At 37.1% G+C, this 23,543-nt stretch overlaps 1 protein-coding gene across 3 annotated transcripts; it reads left to right on the top strand.

Annotated features, from left to right (window-relative positions):
• Positions 1-163: 163 nt before the first annotated feature.
• On the top strand, positions 164-22,947 carry ubn2a (ubinuclein 2a). 3 transcript variants are annotated; one of them, XM_073852122.1, is made up of 17 exons: positions 164-718; positions 2,749-2,865; positions 2,955-3,056; positions 3,308-3,436; positions 4,428-4,528; positions 6,082-6,598; positions 7,367-7,437; positions 7,532-7,661; positions 10,172-10,281; positions 10,423-10,533; positions 10,620-10,760; positions 10,843-10,890; positions 14,399-14,444; positions 14,570-15,898; positions 17,885-18,092; positions 18,348-18,416; positions 21,489-22,947. In XM_073852122.1, exons 1-17 carry the CDS (start codon positions 416-418, stop codon positions 21,533-21,535), a joined length of 3,579 nt encoding a protein of 1,192 aa, XP_073708223.1. In that variant the 5' UTR covers positions 164-415; the 3' UTR covers positions 21,536-22,947. The 3 variants fall into 3 exon arrangements, with proteins under 3 accessions (XP_073708223.1, XP_073708225.1, XP_073708224.1); XM_073852124.1 differs by lacking the exon at positions 2,955-3,056; XM_073852123.1 differs by lacking the exon at positions 18,348-18,416.
• The last annotated feature ends 596 nt before the right edge of the window (positions 22,948-23,543 follow it).

Genomic DNA, 23,543 nt, shown 5'->3' with positions numbered 1-23,543 from the left:
CTGTTGCCTCTAGGCCCGCCTCTGATTGGCCACGCTGCCGCCGTCGGCGCCTTCTGATTGGCCATGGCCAGCTCTCCGTCGCGCACGCCGTTTCCGGTGTCCGTGTGCGCGCAGGCTCAGTTCGCTCGTCTCCGCTCTTTTATTTACTCTCTCTCATCTAAGATGGCTGTTCGGAGCTCCTGAGTCCCCCGAGCATAGCGACCGAGGATGCTTGCGCCTCCAAAATCAACTTTCAGCCGGCCATCCCTTCCCATGCGCACCCCGTAAGGTGCGGAGGGGACTCTAGCATCAGTACTGCCTCCGAGCGCCGCTTCCATCCGGCGTGAAGCTCTTTAAATCAAGTTGTTTGGCGAAGTCAAGCCCCGCCACTGAGTGTGAGTGAGTGAGTGAGTGTCCAAGAACACTGAACATCCAAATGGCCGAACCGAGAAAAGTGCAGTTTGTCACCCTGTCGGCCCTGGCCGGCAGTCCAGGCGCGGAGGGCAGAAGACGGCGGTTGGAGGAGGACGGGGCCGCCGAGATGAGTTTTGACAGAGAGGGCAGGATGAAGATGATGGGGACCGGGGTGACGACAGCGGGTGACCGCGGGGGTTTGATCGGGAAGAGAGACAGTGAAGAGCCCAAAGGGAAGACAGTACGCCTCAACCTGTGTCTGTCCGAGCCGAACGAGCAGTGTTCGGCCGAGTTTAACTACAACGAGCTCATCCAGTCTCAACAGGTACAGTAACTATCCCGATCACTTTAGTCAAGAGTGTGTAGTCCAGCCATTACTTGTTAGTATAAAGCCACCGCTTGCTTGTTTTTGCTGACTTTGCTTGTGCATTAGCCTGTTAGCAGTGGAGTCCAAAAATAAAGTCCTGTTCAGGGGATCTCCTCCTCAGTGGCAAGTGTGACATATGTTATGATCGAGTGAGAAGTGCTTTTAATTTTTTATGACGTGTCTCTATCCTGTTTGCTCATAAATAAAGAGGACTTTGTTGAGTACATGACCCTTGTGGCCCCCAGGGCCCTGTGCGCACAAAATCATTAAAGGAGAGTTGAATTGCTGATAACAGCATTGGAGAGCTAGTCATGTAACTTTCATGAACATAGCCCTAGCCTTTGACATCTGTCAAATGGTTTGATTTTGGTAAAAGTGCACTTTTTTAAATTAAAAAAGTTTTTTTTGAAAATTTTTGAAAAGTATTAAAAATGTTTTTCTGCATGAAGTGGGTCGCCACCTCATGGGTGCCTTCAGGTTGAGGTCACATGATCAGTGGTGTCATTTTAAGTGGCTATTAATAATATCAATGGTTATAATAATACTACTACTACACAGCATGACAATGGAGTCTAAATCAACACCCGTTTGAAGGCCAGATGTGTTTTTTATAAGCATGTGCTGTGGTGATGTTGTCTGCTGGTTTGAATGCATTAGCTACACTACCAGTCAAAATTTGTTGAACAGTAAGATTTTTAATGTTTTTAATGTTAGATCCAATAATTTCAGTACAGCAAAAACAGTAAAAATTTTAAATATTTTTAATATTTTAAAAAAAAAAAGCATTCTATTTTAATATATTTTAAAATGTAATTTAATCCTGCGATCTGAGCAAAATTTTCAGTGTCATTACTTCAGTCTTAATCATCACGTGATCCTTCGGAAATCATTCTCATATACTGATTTGCTGTTCAAGAAACTTTTATTGTTGTTGTTATTATAATCAATATTTAAAGCAATTGACTGCATTTTTTCAGGTTTGTTTGATGAATAGAAAGAACCAAAAATCTGCATTTATCTGAAATAAAAAGCTTTTCTAACATTATACACTATATCGTTTAAAAGTTTGGAGTCAGTATATATATTTTTTAAATTATTAATTTAACATTTATAATGTTACAAATGATTTCTGTTTCAGATAAATGATGTTCTTCCAATCTTTTTATTCATCAAATAAATGTGTTTTCAACAATAATAATTATAATAATAATAAATAATGTTTTTTGAGCAGCAACCAGAATATTATAATGATTTCTGAAGGGTCAAGTGACTGGAATAATAATGCTAAAATTTAGCTTTGAAATCAGAGGAATAAAGTACATTTTAAAATATATTCAGAAGAAAAACATTTATTTTAAATAGTAAAAATATTTCAAAATGTTACTGTTTTTTTCTGTACTTTCAAATAAATGCTGGCTTAGGGAACAAAAGAATCTTCTTTAAAAAGCATTAAAAATCTTATCACTGGTAGTGTATTTAAAGTCAGCTGGATTCAGATTTGTCTGTATCGTTATTGAAAGTGATTCCATTGATATTATTTCTTTGTATCGTAATTGTTATTGTGGTTTGTGGACTTCCTTATTCTCATAGAGTTTGAACGATTATATATTAAAACTTTATATCTATCGATGTTAGTGTGGGGATAGTCCACCAAAAAATTACATATGTTATCATTTACTCACCTTCGTGTCATTTCTAACCTGTTGACTTATTTGTGAAACACAAAAAAAAAATATTGTGAAAAATGTTGATAACCAAACACTGTTTCAGTTTCCATTGACTTCCATTGTATAGACAAAATACAATAGATGCCAAAGGGAACTGAAACTGTTTGGTTTTTAATTTTTAGGTGGACTGTCCAAATTTGAATGGGAAAGTACATTATCATTATGTGTCACTATGATCCAACATTCCGAAATAAATAGAAAAATTAAATGTCCCAACTAGCCTGACTGGAGTAATTGAGCTCACACATTTCCTTTCCACAGGCCAAGAAGAATCCACCAGAGTCGAAGTCTTCCCTAGACCCCAACGATCCCTTTAACGATGATGAGAGAGAACGTCTTGCGGTCGAGGCACTGGCCAAAAAGTTTGAGAGCAAATACGTAAGTGTTGTTCAATGATTTTAAGCTGTATTTTCAAATGTTTGGGCACTCAAAAGGTCACGTTGCCGCTACCACTGACGTCCTTCCAGGGAAACGCAGGGAAAAAGAGGCGGAAAGATCGGATGCAGGATTTGATTGACATTGGCTTCGGCTACGATGAGAGTGACCCCTTCATAGACAACTCGGAAGCTGTGAGTGGGCACTTGCCATGGCAACAGACAGACATCACTATGGAGATGATCGATTGGCATTTAACATGCTGTTTACCAACTCTGTCTCATTGCTCTCTGAACTTAAGGGGTGTTTTTTTTCCATTCATTTTGAAGTCAGTGATGGATATATTTAGGTTTACCTTTTGGATTGTATGGTTTTGGAGTTATTTTTGCCATCATAACCTTAGAAATACACTTTTAGCCTAACACTTGTGTTTTTTTCCTGCTAGTATGATGAGCTTGTTCCAGCCTCCCTGTCCACCAAGCTTGGTGGATTCTACATTAATACGGGTACTTTGCAGTTTAGAGCTGCTTCTGAATCTGAGGGAGAGGATGGGGGCAAAGAAGGAAAATCCAGGGTGAGTTTATTAATTTTCATCTTGGGTGATCTGATCAGAAGTGATCAGTACAGACTTTTTTAGAGTGAATTTTCACTCTAACACAAACATGTGTGTATCTGTATAAGGTTGGTTTTTCCAAAACAGATCAGTTTAAGGAGCATGAAATCATCCGTTTAAAACCCTTCGCATGTGACTTTGTTCAGATGTGGTTTGGGTGACCAGATCACAAAACAATCCGAACCCCATTTACACCTCTATTTATAATATCTGTCTGGACTGAACACTTGTGATCAGATCACCCCAGACGGATGTTGTTACCATGCACAAACGGGGCCACTAAATGATATATAGGCTTGTTAAAGAGACAGTTCACCCCACATCTCTGAAGAGATGTGGTAGCTTTAAGGGTTAATTTCTTAAAAAAATGCATACAACATCTGAAAGCTGAATAAATAAGCTTTTCATTGAAAATCTGGAATCTAAGGGGTGAAAAAAATCGCCTTTAAAGTGGCCCAAATGAAGTTTTTATCAATGCATATTACTAATTACTAGGTAATTTACAAAATACCTTCATGGAACATGATCTTTACTTAATATCCTAATGATTTTTGGCATAATCAATAATTTTGACCCATACAATGTATTGTTGGCTATTGCTACAAATATACCCGTGCTACTTGATTTTGTGGAGCAGGGTCAAATATGATGAAGGGATTTTGTTTAGGCTTTTTTTTACATATAAACATTATTGAATGCACTTACGTAGAGCTCATCAAATGTAGTTAACAAAAGCTCAAATGTGCTTGCTTGACACGCGGTATGTAAATAAAAGCCTAAATTACTTTTTTTTTTCATGAAGATCTGTGTTTCAAAGACTAACAAAATCTTATAGGTTTGGAAATGACCTGATGGCGAGTAGTGGACAAATTGCTTTACTTTTAAGAGTTTGTTTTTTCGTAAGAGCCTATTTATGATGTTTGTTTCAGAAGGTGTTGTTTTCTGATTGTAGGTCAGAGATGGACAGGAACCACTGATAAAAAGAAGGAAGAAGAAAGATGGAACCAGTATAGAGGAGAAAAAACCCAGGAAGAACAAAGTAGCTAAACAAGGGTAAGAATTAGTTTTTGTATATGGGCCATGCTACAGTATTTGTTCAGAGTCTTTTTCCACAAATTGTATAAAATCTAAGGTACACTTTTCTAGTAATTGTGCAGTTAATTCTCATTGTATTTTCAGAAAGTTTTGGAATATTTGTCCTCTGCCCAAATTTGTCACTACCGGAATATATAATTCAGTTAAAAGGGTTACATTGAACTTTTAGGATTTTAATACTTTATTTTTCACAAAACATCCCATGTTTTGGTAGTGACAGTAATTTTTTGGTAGTGAATACATCACATTACAGAATTTTAACATACTAAACACATACTAAAATACAAAAAAATGTGTATAACTGTACCAAAATTATGGTTTTCCTCTCCAAAAAGGATTATATGTTCCCTTTTGTCACTACTAAGTACTATTACGGATAACACCCATAAAAACAAATATGTCACTACCGAAACTTCACTAAATGTTTCAGTCGTGACTGTTTTGGCAAATTGGCAGTGACAATTTTAGATACTTTTGAAGCTAGCTCAAAGATGCTAATCAGCACATGGTGAGCTAGCACAGTTCAGAACAGTTGTACACATATAAAAACTAAACGGTATGGACTAACTTCCAAAAAAGTCCTAAATGTCTTTAATTGTAGAAAACTGGTGTTTAGTAGTGACACAGTTACACACAGATTTTTCAGACTTTTAAACATTTACCTCAAAATGATGGGGCCTATCTACTCACCATGTAGATATGAGAGAGACACACACACGTTTTCCTGATTCTAAAGTGCATTGTATTGTTAAGTGACAAAGTTTCCCAATTTACAAAAAAAAAAAAATATATATATATATATATATATATATATATATAATATAATATAATATAATATAATATAATTTTCAAAAAGTGTTAAAATTGTTGTAGAAAATGCTGGTTTTTTTATATGAAGTGGGTTGCCGCCTCATGGGTGCCTTCATGTTGAGATAACATGATCAGTTGTGTCATTTTAAGTTGCTACTAATAATATCAATGGTTATAATACTACTACTACTTCTACTTCTGTCTGAAGTGACAAAGTTTCACAATTTACAAAAATATATATATTTAAATCGAAAATATATTTTTAATATCATCTTCATAAGTTGAAATTTAGGGGTTAGTGTTTGGGACAGCCACCTCACAATCGAAAGTACCCACTAAATAATGATTTTATGTAAATATATTAAGCATACTGCTATTTCAAACATTATTGTGGCGTTCGAAAGATAATAAAAGATCTTTGTAAACATCCAAGATTTGAATACTTATGCTTTTTAAATGTGTTTTTTGGTTGTGGGAGAGCAGTTTGCACCAATTCTGTAGAATGGCCCATATATACATTTAGCAAAACTAATACCTGTATACATCATGCAATTAAATTGTTACTTTTCTTAAAAGTGAAGTGTTCCATTAGAAAGCCATTTGTGATTGACTTTCCAGAATGTGTAAACTTGTAGTTGGACATGGATCAGAATTACAAATGCAATTTTATAATCGGTTTTTGACTATATATTTGCTCACAGAGTGGCTGGTCTGAGCCTTCACCGCCCTGAGAAGAAAAAGCGGAAGAAACTCATGAAGGATTCGCTCTGTCTAGCTGCAATGCTCCGCCGCTTCACTCGAGAGAAGGAAGAGATGCGGAAACAGGATGCCAGTGCGTCCCATCCGGGCCCTGGACTCACCAGCACTCCCAACTCCAACAACCTACTGCAGAACTCCCATCTTCAAGGCAACGCCAACAACAATGACCTTTCACTAGCCGACCTGACGGCCGACCCCGCCATGATGTCGTTGATTAGTTCGGCCAATGAAAGTGAGCTTCAGGATCTCATGCGTGACCTGGACTTTAGTTTTTTGGACACAGGGCCCCAGATGCCCCCATCAGGCAGAGAAAACGGACAGGTTGGGTTAGGGTCATCATTGGGGCACAAAATTGGAGGAGGTGGACTGAGTCGAGGGCAGGGCGGTCTCATCTCTTTTCCACCTCTCCCCAATGGTCTTCCAGCCCCCTTGATCAAGCGCATAGAAGATCTAAGAGCTGTGAGTCACGTTTTTGTTATTTGCCAGGCCTTGTCACAGACTCATATCATGAAAAAACAAATATGTGATCTTTCAAAATTTGTATCAAATCCATACTGAACATTCAGAACTTACAAATCCATCTACTCATTCCACACTGGAAAACACTCTTTACGTCTCTAATGTTAGCTGACAGAAGTTTATTTTTAACAAGATCCCTGATGATTTCAGTCTGATCTTATCAGTTTCTGAGACACATTTCAGCACAGTCTGTATTGTGAATGTCTCACAATGTATTGCAGGGTTTGCTAATCCTATTCCTTCCTATTGAAGGATGGGTCACTTTCAGCTATTAAAACTAACTGCAAACCCACAGCCCATGCATGAGCTTAGCAAAGCAATGTAGGGGAGTTTACATAGAAGTCTTAGAAATGCTGACTTTTGCTAAGTGGACAAATGTGAATAATTTGAATGCAATGATGCCTTTAAAGCCATCGGGAAAATCCATCTCAGCCTGTTCTGTGAGAGCAGATTTGATAAGAATAAATGCCTCTGAATATTTTTAGTGATAGCTCTCTGTTATATAAACTGCATTACATCTTTAAAATATAGTGCATTAAATGTTTTCACTGGAGGTAAATGCACTGAGGTACAGAGAGAGAGCAAGAGAGCAAATATACGCCCACAAATCCACTTCCCATTTTTAAAACACTTCAGGGACTTCATGTTCTGACAGTAATACCATTTTTCCAGCATAAGTTGATTTTTGTTTTATTTATTTGAACTCAGGCATCGAGGCAATTTGATCAAGAAGGCAGAAAGAAATTCTTCACTCTGGATATGAATAATATCTTGCTGGAGTAAGTCAAATCTCAGCGTGTTCTCATATCCACGACTTGATCATTTCTCATATTCTGTTGTTTCTTGTCATTTATCATTGTTTTTCTCATTTAGTATTGAGCTGCAGGTTCAGGAGCAGCCGGCAGACGTGCGTTCGGAGGTGTACTCTCACCTGGAGGCCTTTGTGCCCTGTAACAAGGAGGCGCTATTAAAACGTCTCAAGAAACTCAGCCTCAACATACAGGTGAAGGACTATATGAGACTTTCCCATAGGGTATTGATATTTTATGCTAACGTCAGAACGATATTTGTTATTTTTGTACTTGGTAATGATACTAAAAGTAGCAATGCTACTAAACTAGATTTTTAAGTTGCGTCAGCTATTTTTTTTTAAATAGTGTGTACATGTCATGTTTATAAAAACAACAACGTTCTTCTAGACTTTCTCACTCCTGGGACATGAAAATAGTAAATAGGTTAGTTTGAAATATTATGAATTAGTTGACTAAATCCAGGTGACTGAAGTAGTTTATACAGTTGGGGTCAAAAGTTTACATACGCTATTTTACCAGAGGGATAAGAGGGTTCATACATTTTTTTTTTTATTTAGTACTGACCTGAATAAGATATTTCACATAAAAGACGTTTACATATAATCCACAAGAGAAAATAATAGTTGAATGTATAAAAAAAAATTAGTGGTAGTTGTTTATGAGTCCCTTGTTTGTCCTGAACAGTTTAATTGCTTACTGTTCTTCAGAAAAATCCTTAAATTATTTGTTTTTTCAGCATTTTTTGTGTATTTGAACCCTTTCCATCAATTACTGTATGGTTTTGAGAATCATCTTTTCACACTAAGGACAACTGAGGGAATCATGTGCAACTATTACAAAAGGTTAAAACACTCACTGATGCTCCAGAAGCAAAAAACATACCTTAACCATAGCTGGGGGTGAAAACTTTTGAACAGAATGTAGATGTGCCTACATTTTTCTTATTTTGCCTATCATTTTTTTTATTATTTAGTACTGCCATTCAGAAGCTACAGAAAATATTTACATGTTTCCCAAAATTAGTTACATTGACCCTGATTTTCAAATTCCAAAAGTTTTCACCCCCTGGCTCTTAATACATTGTTTTTCCTTCTGGAGCATCAGTAAGCATTTGTTCCTTCTGTAATAGTTGCATATGAGTCCCTCAGTTGTCCTCGGTGTGAAAGGATGGATCTCAAAATCATAGTCATTATTGGAAAGGGTTCAAATACACAAAAATGCTACCCTGGAAATCCAGAGGTCTCGCGAGAGCACAATTTGAATTGTCTCTGCAAGACACTCTGGCATCGAGCAATGATCCACGTTACTGCATTACGTAAGCAGTTCTGGGAACCAATCAAATCGGTGTATCTGATGTAGGCGGGCCAGAGGCGAGCTAAGCTGATGACGACAGCGCTGCGACGTCCGAATCATATAGTAAACAGATGAACACCAGTTGTTTGAAACTGCTTTGGCCGCTACAATGAACGAGTTAAACTTGGCTTTTCATATAAAAGAGGAACAGAAAACCGCGCTCGAATCGTTCCTTTGTAAGTAGGACTTTTTTGCTGTTTTGCCAACTGGATACGGCAAGAGTTTAATCCATCAGTTAGCTCCGCTGGTAGCTAAGCGTATGGGGCTTAGTGAAAACTTAGTGATTGGTCGTGGTGTTATCCAATTGCGTGCATTGAGAGTTTCAAATGCATGCTTGGTGCCGCCCCTCCAGTTAGACAGTTTTCATTGATCTATGCCAGACCCTTAATCTTAATCGATTAGGGTCTGGATTTTTCCAGGCTACAAAAATGCTGCAAAACCAAAGAATTTGTGGGACCTAAAGGATTTTTCTGAAGAACAGCGGCTAGTTTAACTGTTCAGAACAAACAAGGGACTCATGAACAACTATCACTAAACAAAAAAACACAGCTGTGGATCATACAGGTAACAACACCGTATTAAGAATCAAGCATATGTAGACTTTTGAACGGGGGCATTTTTAGAAATTCAACTATTATTTTGTCTTGTGGACTATATGTAAACGTCTTTTATGTGAAATATCTTACTCGGGTCAGTACTAAATAAAAAATAACATCAATTTTGGTAAAATAATTAACATTTTGCAGATTCTGCAAGGTGTATGTAAACCTTTGACCTCAACTGTAGATATACTTTGGGACATGGACTTCTTTTTGTATAATCATTAATATTTAGTAAATGTGACGCCCGTCCTCATTATTTAAATACATTTTCTCAGCGGTCAACGTTGCAGTAGTAATTTATAGTTGGCCATTCCCATTAACAATTTTATAATTAAAATATTCATTGTGGTTATCCAGAAATGACTATTTTCTGTGTCGAACATTAGCAGTCGCAGTCATGCTTCGAGCTGTGTGAAACAAGTTTTGTTTCATCTTTTGAAGCTAAATATTAAGTTAAATGCTGCTATTATTCATTATCCATTTGAAGTTTAATTAGGGTGTTTTCTTTTTATTGTTTGTACACATTTAGTACACTATTTATCTGTTCAAGTTTAATACTGTTACCTGCGATCCATAGTTTTTTGCCAGATAAATAAATCTTGATTGCAAAAAATTAGATATCATACATGGAGTAATTTTCAGATTAGCTTGACTGTAGTTTAACTATTTTACATTGACTAGCTTGTAGCAGCCACAACACGGAAAACTAACATCAATGTCTCCTTGTTGTCTTTCTCTTTATTTAGGATGACCGTCTACGCACACCCTTGTTAAAGCTCAAACTAGCCGTGTGCAGCGTAATGCCAGAACAGATCGCCAGATATAACATGGACTGCATGGCAAAAGCTGCAGCTAAGTAAGTTTTATATTTCCCCAACATCCTGCCTCTATTTGCTTTCAAGATTTGCTTGTTTAGATGTGTGGAACGCACTGTGGAAAATGACAAACAGGTGGTGTTAATATATAGAGATTATAAGATTCACTGTGTGTGTCACAGGCAGCAGATAGAAGATGGAGAGAAGAACGGATCGGAGGATGATGATGAAGAGAAACCAGGAAAGAGAGTGATGGGACCAAGGAAGAAGTTCATATGGGATGACAAACTCAGGTTTAGACCTTAGCATGTTAAAATCACTAATAGAAAGTGTAAGAAGTCAAGGGCTGTCCCATAAACCTGTGCTTTTCATTCCCCAGGACTTTGTTGTGTAACCTGGTGCGTGTGAAGCTGAGCTGTTATGAGCTGGAGCAGTGCTCTCTGTCTGTGGAGGACTATCTCAAAGCCTTCATGGAGAATGAAGTCAAGCCACTCTGGCCCAAAGGCTGGATGCAGACCAGGTATGTGTTTGACTATGTGCTGGTGTTACCTTCTTCTAGTAAAATACCATGTGACTAAAAGATTCCTTTTATCTTTTTTTAGGATGCTTTTTAAGGAGAGTCGTGCAGTACATGGTCACCTCACTGGCCTGTGAGTAGACCAGTCTTTTCATATATATTTACACTAATGTTTGCATTAAAAGGGCGGAATGTAAGATAATTGCTTGCCTGTTTTTCATAAGTCTCTTCTGCTCACAAAGCCTCCAAAGTACAGCACAAACAGTAAAATGTTGAAATACTTTTACTATTTAAAATAACTGTTTTCTATTTGAATATATTTTAAAATGTAATTTATTCCTGTGATCAAAGCTACATTTTTAGCATCATTACTCCAGTCACATGATCCTTCAGAAATCATTCTAATATGCTGATTTGCTGTTTAAGGAAAATTTTATTATTATTATTATTATTATTATTATTATTATTATTATTATCAGTATTAAAAACAGTTGGGTAATTTTAAAACATTTATCTGAAAAAAGAATCTTTTGTAACATTATACCATATTGTATACACTATACCATTCAAAAGCTTGGAGTCAGTATATTTTTTTGGGAAAGACATGAATACTTTTATTTAACAAGGGTGCTTTAAATTGATCAAAAGTGATGATAAAGACATGTATAATGTTACAGATTACTATTTCAGATAAATGCTGTTCTTCTGAACTTTCTATTAATCAGAAACCTGAATTTTCTACTCGGCTGTTTTTAACATCATCATCATAATAATAATAATAATAATAAATGTTTTTGAGCAGCAAATCAGAATATTACAATTTCTGAAAGATCGTGTGACTGGAGTAATGATGCTTAAAATTCAGCTTTGAAATCACAGGAATAAATTACATTTTATAAAATATTCAAACAGAAAACAGTTATTTTAAACTGTAAAAATATTTCAAAATGTTACTGTTTTTGCTGTACTTTGGATCAAATGAATGCAGGCTTGGTGAGCAGAAGAGACTTCTTTAAACAAACTTTTGACTGTGTGTATATACATCCATCCTAAAGCTTGTGTTTAACAGGCGTACATGAGAAGTTTAATGTCAATGCATAAATATCTGGGTCTTGCTGCTGTATTAAAAAGGTTTGGCTAAAGATTACCGACAAAGTAAGCATACTAATAAAGATTTATGAATATAGGAAATGATTAATTCAAATATTTGGAATTTTAAACTTTTTTTTCCCCCCTGGCTGGTTTATAAAAATTGGAATGATGCAGAGAAAAATAATAAGAATCTGTAATGGGGTTGTGCATTAGTAATTTTATGTTTATTTGAAATGTTTTGTAATTTGTGTTTTTGCATTCTCCAATTTTACCCCTTGAAATGACACTCTAATGTTTCATTGAGAAGTTATATTTCGAGCACCTTATGCTGCTATAGATGTTCTTCTTTCAGTTGATGGCAGACATCCTGAAATATTAATAGGGTTTGTGAGTGGTCTCTCATATCTCCTTGCCTAGAGGACAACACGTATAACATAACGTTAGTTCTTTATTTTAGGGGAGCCTCTCAAACTTCAATTAATGCGTTTGTATGGCAATGTTGAGTTAGAGAGAAAATGTGGTAAATTTTTGTGGAATTGGTGTCAAAATAGAAAATTTACGGTGCTAAAATAGACTTCATTTTAACAAAAAAATGAATAGCTTTATTGTTGCTGTCATTGTAATTTAATTAAGTTGATATCTGTTGCAGTGCATGAAAAATAAGGAAGCAAATTCCATTGCTCTGTTTGTGTGGTGGATGGCAAAAACCTGCTATATTATCTCTTTCTTGAAGTTCTTAGCATGTATTAAGTGGATTTTGAGAGAATGAGCAACCGGCGTTGGCCACTTTGTTCTTGAAGTAGATTTGACTGCACAGAGCTGAACAAATCATAAGAGGGAGTGGGTAGACAGTAGGTTAAAGACGGAAGGTTTGATTTTTGCAGTGGAAATCAGATGTCTAAAAAGGTACAGAGTCTTGATGAAGGGCACTGGGATCATGTGGAGAATCTCTTTTAAGGCCTGTTCATATCAACGCAATTTTTTGGAATTAATGTCTGACCAAATTTTCATATGTGGTTTGTCTGTTAAGACCAATGCACAGAAATTACTTTTGGTGGCATTTATCCACCTTATTCTTCAATGTGCAAGTAAACCTATGGAAGAAATCTGTTCATTAGCTGCTACAGGGAAGTGAAGAAAGAAGATTAACAATGTGCAGAAATCAGTAAAACTGTCTGCACTACAAACCAGTGTGTTCACAATTAAGATAATACATTAAAATAATATGGTAAGACACACCCATTTGCAATATCAAGCAGCAAAGCGAGCTGGTTTGTACAGGTAAAAATAGCTGGATGCCAATGAGACTGCAAGCCAAACCCATAAAATTTAGAAATTCTCACTCTTACGAGAATAATAAGGTGGATAGAAAGGCATAAATATTCCTGTGCAACTTTCTGATTCTGACACCCGCTTGTCAGAGAGAAGAAAGGAGGTCAAACTGTATTTACATGTTTTCAAACAGCCGTTCAGATTTTTGTATTCGCAATGGTGTTCATTAAACAACTCCAAATGCAGGAGTAAATGGAGAGTAATTTCTGAAGTGTTCCTCTACTAAATCCTGTTTGTGTGCACTGCCAAGTCGTAGTTCTATGTAACAGCAGTAGCAGCCCTGGACATGTGACCATAAATGCAAATCTTATTGGTTGAATCTGTTGAATTAAAGGGATAGTTAACCCAGAAATTTTAATTCTGTCATTAATTACTCAACCTCATTTCAAACCCGTAAGACCTTCGATGATCTTAAGAACACAAAGATATTTCTTGATGAAATCCGAGAGCTTTCTGAACCTGCATAGACAGCAACACAACTGACACATTCAAAGCCGAGAAAGGTAGTAAGGACATCATTAAAATAGTCCATGTAACATCTGTGGTTCAACCGCAATTTTATGAAGCTACGAGAATACTACTACTGTGCAAAGAAAACAAAAGTAATGACTGTATTTAACAATTTCTTCTCCCGTGTCAGTCACGTTTTGTGGGAATACCACAAGGCGTGTGTGGTCCTGCATTCTTGTTTACAAACTGATGAAAGACGCACACTGTGCAAAAAACAGTATTCATAAACATGCCTGAAGATTTTGATAGAGGATAACTTTTCAAATTTTTTGTGGCACTCTCGTGAATGTGCATCGAAGACTGACACAGAAGAGAAGAAATTGTTGAATAAAGTTATTTTTGTACACGAAGAGTTACAACGTTCTGGTTGAACCATTGATGTCTCATGGACTATTATAACGATGTCCTTACTACCTTTCTGGGCCTTCAATGTGGTAGTTATTGCTGTCTATGCAGGCTCAGAAAGCTCTTGGATTTCATCAAATGTTTTTACGATGAACAGGTCTTACAGGTTTGGAACAACATGAGGGTGAGGAGGAAATAATGACAGAGTTTTCATTATTGGGTGAACTAACCCTTTAACATTCAAATTAAAATGTTTATTATGATTATTTATCTTGGTGTAAACTATTGTATAGGTCTTTAAACTACTCCAATAATTCTTTATTAATGTCTAATTGTGATTGTTGAATTGTTTTCCACAACAGGGGCAAGAAAAGGATTGTTCCAACTCCAAAAGCTGCCAAAATGACGGTATGTAAAATTGAACCAGTTTTCCACAATTGCATCCATATACTCAGATTTGTCTGAGTTTTATTTGTCCTCCTGTTGACTGTGGTCACATTTCTAAGTTCTGTATTTGCTATTGTGTTTTCTAGGACGTCAGCTGGACACAGAGACCTGCTCCAGGGGTTGGATCCACCTCTGCCTCGCCTGCCTTACCCGCCCCAGCGTGCAGACCACCCTCCTCCCCCTCTGAACCCATCTGCCTCTCGGATTCACTAGATGAGGATCTGGCAGCAAACTCTCTGGACTCCATTTCCCAAGCTCTCGCTCTCCTCAGTAACGCTGCCAAGGGTCTGACGCCAAACAACGGCGTCCCCGCCGTCTCTTCTCCCAGCGCCCACGGATCCTCATCTGGAGTCGGCCACTACTCTTCCCCTTTGTCACATTCCACCCTTCCAGCGAAAATGGAGTCTTCTGGTATCTCTGTGGCGAATATTAGCACTCTATCTACCTCTCCTTCCCTCTCCTCTCCGCTCACCTCGTCTCCTGCATCTTCCATGCGAGGCGAGAGCTTCGTGATACTAAAGGAAGGCGGGCTTGTGCAGAGACCCTCGGGAACGGCCAGTCACAGAGCTGGCATTTCAGGAATGAACACGGCGCAGTCTGCAAAGCCCCGTCCGCCCCCAACCGCCTCGCCCCTCTTGCCTCCACAGCAGAGGTCATTTGGGACAATGGGAGTGAAGTTGGTTCAGACTCCGCCCCCTGTCGGACAAGCAAAAAACTGCGCTAATAAATCCACTACTGGTGGCGGCACTGTGGTTTCCCAGCAGCAGCCTCGTATGAACACTCATCCCTCACAGATGAACGCCAAGAGCCCTCAGCAATCTCCTCCTCCAACTACTTCCTCTCCTTCCACTTTGCTATCACAGGCCAAGACTCCCTCAATGCCACACAACCAGTCAAACTTCATCACGCCCATGCAGGCCACGCTCACCAAGTCTTCCCACAGTAGCAGCTCTCCCATAATCAAACTCACGCCGCGACCCCCTGCCCCTACTCCTCCTCCTTCATCCTCACCCTCGCCTTCGTCATCTCCCTCTCTCATCCACCCCAGGCCTCAAATGATCCCCAGCTCGCACCAATACGGCCCCAAGAGTCCAGCCTTCAGGCCGCCGTTTACCGCACAAGGCACCGCAGTGGGATCCGGAGTCAAATCCGGCTCAGGACAGGCCAGTTACAGTTTTGCAGGTGGACACAAATCCACTAGTCCACCCAGCGGTGGTGCAAACACCACCAGCACCACCCTGATGGCCACACCCCTTTGCCAAGACGGTAGCCCCTCCCCTTCAGCAGTACCAGCCAATCACAGCCAGCGACAAAGGACAATGGGAGGGACTAGTCAGAGTGCCAAGTCTTCAACGAGTCGGGCGTCAGCCATGACCCTGCCCTCTCCTTCTCTTGTCTCCTCTCATCTGTCACAGGTGAGTCCAGCAGCCTCAATCACTCCAAATTGTCTAGTCATGCTCGACCTGTTTCTGCAGTTGCTGGCTCTCAGTGGTAGTACTTTACATGTACGCATTTGGCAGCTGTTTTTATGCAAAGCAACTTCAGTAGTCACTTAGTAGATCAGTATGTGTGTTCCCTGAGAGTCATTAGTCATTAATCATTACCTTGCCTTTGTTTGTGCTGTGCTTTTCCAGTGTCCATGAGTCTTTTTTCACTCAGAGGCTGTTATTTTAGTTGTGTGTGTGTTTTGTTTTTTAAGCCTTTTAAGCCTTTTGAAGTGTATTTGATGCAATATTATTAATTTGACATTGGAAAGTCTTTGATCTGCATTTTTTTTTTTTAATTGTTAAATTAAAAGAATTTTATTGTGATTTCTGTGCAAACTCTTCTTACAGTATGTTTAAAGTGTTTACAGCTGACTTTAAAGTATGGGTTGATCAATTATCGGCACTGATATTAAGCATTTAATCGTTATTGGTATGGCTCCGATTAAAATAATTTAAGTGTTTAAAGAGTGTTTGTCAGAGCCCTTGTTATTCTTACTTCTGACATGAATTTTAATTTTTACACCAGACACTAGCGGTCAAAAGTTTTTTTTAACAGTAAGATTTTTAATTTTTATTTATTTTTTTAAATAAGTCTCTTTGCTCACCAAGTCTATTTGATCCAAAGTACAGCAAAAACAGTAAAAGTTTAAAATATTTTTACCGTATGAAATGTTTTCTAAGGATTTTCTATTTTAAAGTGTAATTTATTCCTTTGAATTCAAAGCTGAATTTTTTTTAGCATTATTACTCCAGTCACACGATCTTCCAGAAATCATTCTAATATTCCTATTTGCTGCTCAAAAAACATTTATTATTACGTTGAAAACAGCTGAGTAGATTTTTATTTTTATTTTATTTTTTCAAGTTTCTTTGAATAGAAAGTTCAGAAGAACGGTATTTATTTGAAATAGAAATCTTTTGTAACATGTCTTTATCATCACTTTTGATCAATTTAAAGCACCCTTGCAAAGTCTTGACAATTTTATGGAATGCCACCCAAAAAATCATAGTCACAAACGAAACTTCACCAAATGTTTTAGTCGTAACCGTGGTGACAATTTTAGATACTTTTGAAGCTAGCTCAAAGATGCTAATCAGCACATGGTTAGCTAGCACAGTTCTGAACAGTTATACACAAAAACTAAATGTTACGGAATAACTCCCAAAAGTGTTTAACTATAGAAAAATGGTATTTGTTAGTGCCATTCTTTAAAGTTACACACCGATTTTTAGACTTTTGAACAGATTTGCCTCAAAATGATGGGGCCTATCTACTCACACCTTCTAGCTATGAGAGAGTGGGACACAGGAATATTTCCCGATCATAAATGTAGGGGTGTAATTAAAATCAGTCTGAAATGTACACTTTTGGTAGTGATATAAAAATGCGGGACACTTTTTTTTTTTTTTTTTTTACCTTTACAAAGAAAATATATATTTATTTTATATTTTCTAACTTGAAAGTACCAAATAAATGGTTGTTTTATATATAAGCTTACTAATATTTTTAAATAATATTGTGGATTTCAATAAATAATAGAAGGATTTTAGTAAACTTATAAGATTTGAATACTTAAATGCTTTTTTAAGTATGATTTTTGGTTGTGGGACAGCAGTTTGGACAAGTTCTGTAGAATGGATCATATTTATTTATCATTATATTATTGAAAGTGACCTGTCAACAACATTGGTGGATAATTTCCATGAAATCTTTTTTAAATAGAAATGAGCGAACTTGAGATTGGGCAGTAACATTTTAAAGTGGGCCTTGGCCAAAAGATTGCTTGCAAATATAGTTTCGGTTTTGTTATTCAGTGTACTTGGATGCCAAATATTCAGGTGTCTAAACTTTTTCCAACATGTTTTTCCCCCCTAAACAATCTAAGCATTAATCAAGCCCCCTCTTTTCCGCAGGCGTCTTCAGCTTCAGGAAGTAACCTCTTGGGCTCAGTGCCCCCCTCCCTCCCCCTGGGTTTCGGGATGCTCGGGGGTCTAGTGCCTGTTTCTCTACCCTTCCAGTTCCCCTCGCTCCTCAACTTCAACCCTCCAGGCCCTGGAGTTCCTGGCTGCAGCACCATGGGAGCTTCACCCGCTACCAACTCAGGATACACCCTGGCACAGAGTAAGTGTGTGTACACAATGTTTCTGCGCTTTTATGTTGGCTTGTATCGTGTTTGGCCGTGTTTATGTGATGTGGCTTGTCCGAGTCTCTATTGTTGTCTCCCTAATCTGTTTTTTCAATTTTCTTCCTCTTTCTCCACTTGGCATCCTGTTTTGGTGCTGCATTCCTGCCATCTCATTTGCTCCTGGATTGCTGTGCGCTCTTCCATCTCTCCCTCTGTCCATCTTTCTTTCCACCTGTCCTGCCGTCCCCCAGATCTGTTTAAGAGTCTTCAGCCAGGGTCTCAGGTTGCTCTACCTCCCCACTTGCAGCTTGCTTTCTCAGGTAAACGCTGCAGAATTCCTCCAGCTCACTGTTGCTCTGTCGTAGTTTTGGGTTGTTGACCGTTCCTTTATTCCTCTGCTTGTTTCAATCCTGTTTTGTGTTTCATTAGTGTGACTTTAGCTCTGTTCCAAAACCTAGTGTGCTGATGGCTGCTACCTTCTAAGTGAAACCTCACGTGATTATTGTTACCGTTAAATGGGACACGTTTAGGCCGCTTCTCTTGAGGAGCTCGACCAGGGCTGGGTATTGACACAAATTACATTTATACAATTTTGATTCGATTCATTTGGAAATATTTCAGGTGCTGCAGCCTATAAAGTTTCATAATGAAAGAAAACTAATTCTTTCAACTATACAGGAAAGTTGAGGAAACCCTGTCATTTGGTATTTTAAAGGGAACAGTTCACCCAAAACCAATAATTCTGTCAATAATTGTTCCAAACCCATAAGACCTTCATTGGTCTTCTGAACAAAAATTACAATATTTTTGATCAAATCCGAGAGCTTTCTGACTCTTCATAGACGCAAAGCAAGTACCAGGTTCAAGGCCCAGAAAGGTAGTAAAGACATTGTTAAAGTAGTCCATGTGACATCAGTGGTTTGACTGTAATTTTAAGAAGCTTTGACAATACTTTTATAAAAAAATAAATAACTTTATTGAACAATTTCTTCTCTTCCATGTTAGTCTTTGATGCACATTCATGACAGTACCACAACGCATACTACTATCATAAATGTGCGTCTAAGACTGACACAGAAAATAAGAAATTATGGGCCTTGAATGTGTCAGTTGTGTTGCTGTCTATGCAGGTTCAGAAAGCTCTCCGGTTTCGTTAAAAATATCCTCATTTCTGTTGCGAAGATGAATAAAGGTCTTACGGGTTTGGAACGACATGAGGGTGAGTAATTAATGACAGATTTTTCATTTTTTGGGTGAACCAAGTCCAAACTATTACATTATTTTTTAGATGTACACTCAAGGTTGGGTACAAGCATGTAAACTGTACATAAGGCAGTTTTATATCAACTTCCAAATGATGTTAGTACAGTTGAGGCCAAAAGTTTACATGCATACACCTTGTAGATTCTGCTAAATGCGAATTATTTTACTAAAATAAGAGGGATCATACAAAATGCATTTTTTTTTATTTAGTACTGACTTGGAATAAGCTGTTTCACATACAAGATGTTTACATATAGTCCACAAAAGAAAGTTCAATTGATAAAAATGTCCCTGTTCAAAAATGTAGATACACTTGATTCCTAATACTGTGTTTGATCCAGAAGGAAACGTGATGCATTAAGAGCCGGGGGTGAAAACCTTTTGAATTTGAAGATCAGGGCAAATGTAACTTTTGTCTTCTGGGAAACATGCAAGTATCTTCTGTAGCTTCTGAAAGACAGTACTAAATTAAAAATAAAATGATTTTTAGGCAAAATAAGAAAAATGACTTCATTCTGTTCAAAAGTTTTCACCCCCAGCTCTTAATGCATCGCGTTTCCTTCTGAAGCGTCAGTGAGCGTTTGAACCTTCTGTAATAGTTGCATATGAGTCCCTCAGTTGTCCTCAGTGTGAAAAGATAGATCTCAAAATCATACAGTCATTCAAAAAAAAGGTTCAAATACACAAAAATGCTGAAAAACCAGAGAATATATGGGACCTGATAGATCAGTGGCCCTGAAGGATTTTTCTGAAGAACAGCGGGCAGTCTAACTGTTCAGGACAAACAAGAGACTCATGAACAACTATCACTAAACAAAAAAACAGCTGTGGATCATTCAGGTAACAACACAGTATTAAGAATCAAGTGTATGTAAACTTTTGAACGGGGTCATTATTCACTTTTATGTAAAATCTCATTCAGGTCAGTACTGAATAAAAAAAGTAACATGCATTTTGTATGATCCCTCTTATTTTGGTAAAATAATTAACATTTAGCTGAATCTGCAAGGTGTATGTAAACGTTTGACCTACTTAAATTTATTTCCTGAGGTAAATGTAGTCACCTGAGATTGCTTACAAACTGTTCAAACACCGATTCAGCGCTTACATGAGACATGATGCATTTTAGTAAGTTGTGCTGTTCCTTTCAGCTTACCTTCCGATGTTCATTATTGCTTTTTTCATGCAGTAACGTAACTGTAGTGAAGAGATCGATTCATTGCTCCAGTCACATGATCCTTCAGAAAACATTCTAATATTCTGATTTGCTGCGCAAAAAACATTGTCAAACAGCTCAGTTGAATGTTTTCAGGTTTATTTGAATTATTATTGATGAATAGAAAGTTCAGAAGAACAGCATTTATCTAAAATAGAAATCTTTTGTAATATAAAATGTCTTTATCATCACTTTAGATCAATTTAAAGCATCCTTGCTGAATAAAAGTATTAATTTCTATCATTTGTTTCCCTCCAAAAAACAAAATTAATCTGACTCCTAGCTTTTGAATGCTATAGTATGTAATGTTACAAAAGCTTTTTTCAGATAAATGCTGATCTTTGGATCTTTCTGTTCATCAAGAATCCTGAAAAATGTACTCAACTGTTTTAAACGTTGATAATGTTTCTTGAACAGCAAATCAGCATATTAGAATGTTTTCTGAAGGATCATGTGACACTGAAGACTGGAGTATAATTCTGAAAATGTAGCTTTGATCACAGGAATAAATTGCATTTTAAAATATATTTAAATAGAAAGCAGTTATTTACATTAGTAAAAATATTACTGCTTTTTCTGCAATTAGAATCAAATAAATGCTGCTTTAAAAAAAACCTTTAAAAAACAAAATCTTACCGTTCAAAAACTTTTGACTGGTTGTGTAGTCAAATTAGCATTTATCAAGAGCAAACCATTTGAATGAAATAAAATCATAAATAACTTGCCTTTATTTACCCGCCTCACTTCTCAAGCTTGTCAGTGTATTCTGGGATTTCATCCACAAAGACTAGAGGCCAACCGAGGTATTTTCTAAGGCATTTTTTCGTTGGCAAATGTCGCCCGCTGGGTTTTGGAACAGATCATTTGAAATGCATTTTTCGTGCAATCTTTTAACTGTCTGTATTTTCTTCAGATGCAAACCAAAGTCAGGGGGGAGAAACGAAGAGGAAATCCCACTGACCGTCACAACCAGAATGTACAAGTGGACACCGCTGGCGACGGATTTTTTCAGCTGCTCGGTTTCTCGAGGACGGACACCTCCTGAGCTTTCATTCAGACGGAAATGAACGACCCTTCTTCAATTAACGTCATTCTGCTTTTAATCGATCAGTGTTCTGGATGATTGGAGTGAGCGGGGTGCATTTGAATATTTTTTTTTTGTTGGTCAACATGTTTACACAAGACCTTAATCACTGTGGACATAGAGCTAGAGGAAGCGAGAGGAGTACGAAACAAAGCAACATAATTTCTATTTAAGTTAATGTCGGCTGGAAACGTGCATTCCTGTGTTTATTTTCTTAGTAGATTTTTGTTCAAACTCCTAAAGGGATGTGATAGTCCAACCGTTTCCTTCTACAGACTGTTAGAATAGTAGCTGTTAATAATACATATGGGTAAATTATTTATAATTTTTTGACAGGGACATATTATGATGATGTTTAAGTGTATTAGTAGAATAAAATGGGTATGTATATAAAATATACATTAATATTATGTGATCTATTTTCTTTGGAGGTCAGTACGTATGATGTTCCTTTCATCTGTGCGTGCAGATGTCTTGCTGTCTTTGGTGCTGCGTATCTCACTGGACCTTGTGAAAGGGAAAAAAAACATTCTTTTACGGATGAATGAATCATGTGTGAAAGCTTTTCATAGAGGAAAGTGATGAGATTATAGCCTACTTGAACTTTCAGTTTAGTTTTGCTTATAATATCAGTACAAGAACTCCCAAGACTGTCAATAAAACGCCTTAGTTTGTAAGTTTGAATAACTATGCAGGACTGTAAATGCTTCAATGCAAAGTTGCTTAGAGCTCCACTTTTGCCATTAGTTGTGTTTGCGTGTGCGTGTGTTTTCTGAGTGCGTTTGATAGGTTTGTCGCGTCCCTTCTCTGTTACCTCACTGGACCGTTAGTTCTTCCTTCCATGTCTCTCATCCATTTCATCCTGTTTGTTTCAAAATGTCTGGCACTGCTCACTTGCATCTTATGACTGTGTTCAAATGAGAAATGGCACCAAAGATGACAGCGATAGCTCAGAGTTGACAAGCAACAGGTCAGGTGTGTGTGTGTGTGTGTGTGTGTGCGCGTGCTCTGTGAAACATCCTAAATGTGTGGTCTCTGGTCGTCTCTGTGGATATTGTGATGGACTGACTTTTAAAAATTGAATTTTATATATTGCTTTATTTTATTTTCTAAAAATGCTGAAGTGGGTGGGCGTAATTTTAACTGATGCTCGCCTTGGAAAAAAAATCTTTATTTGGGTAGATTATTTTTGTCTTGATTCTGGAATTAAGAAGCTGTCATTTTTGTTTCAAGTACAAGCTCTACAAATTAATTCAATAAAAAACATTGGCGGATGTGGTTGTCGTGATGTTACTGGCATTACTGAGCGCCCGTGTTTACAATATATATAATTCATTATATATCATATTAGGTCAATATATTAGCCATTTTAATACTTATAAATGAATAGCAAATTCATTTTTGAGTAATTTTAAGCGCTGGTTACACATTTAAATTGTTCATCTGAAGAAATATATATGCACAATATTAATCGTGCATGTAGATATATATTCATATTAATATTAGATTAATGCAGATTAATATTGTGCATATATATTTCATGTGTATGTGTGTATGTATATATATATATATATATATATATACACATACAGTGCATATAAATATGACAATATTATTCATGCACATGTATAACACATATTGCATTCAAATATATGCACAATATTAACTGCATATGTATAGTATATATATAGTAAATCTTGCCTATAAATATATAGTACCACAATATTATTCATGCTTATAGATATAGTATATAAATCTTGCATATAAATATGCACAGATATATATATATATATATAACAAATACATATATTACATTAAATATATATGCATAATAGTAATCATGCATATATATAGATATAGCAAATATATTGCCTATATAATATA

This window comes from Garra rufa, chromosome 12 (assembly GCF_049309525.1).
Source record: "Garra rufa chromosome 12, GarRuf1.0, whole genome shotgun sequence".
NCBI lineage: Eukaryota > Metazoa > Chordata > Actinopteri > Cypriniformes > Cyprinidae > Garra > Garra rufa.
Note: the sequence above shows the minus strand (reverse complement) of the source record. Positions and strands in the feature narration are given on the sequence as shown.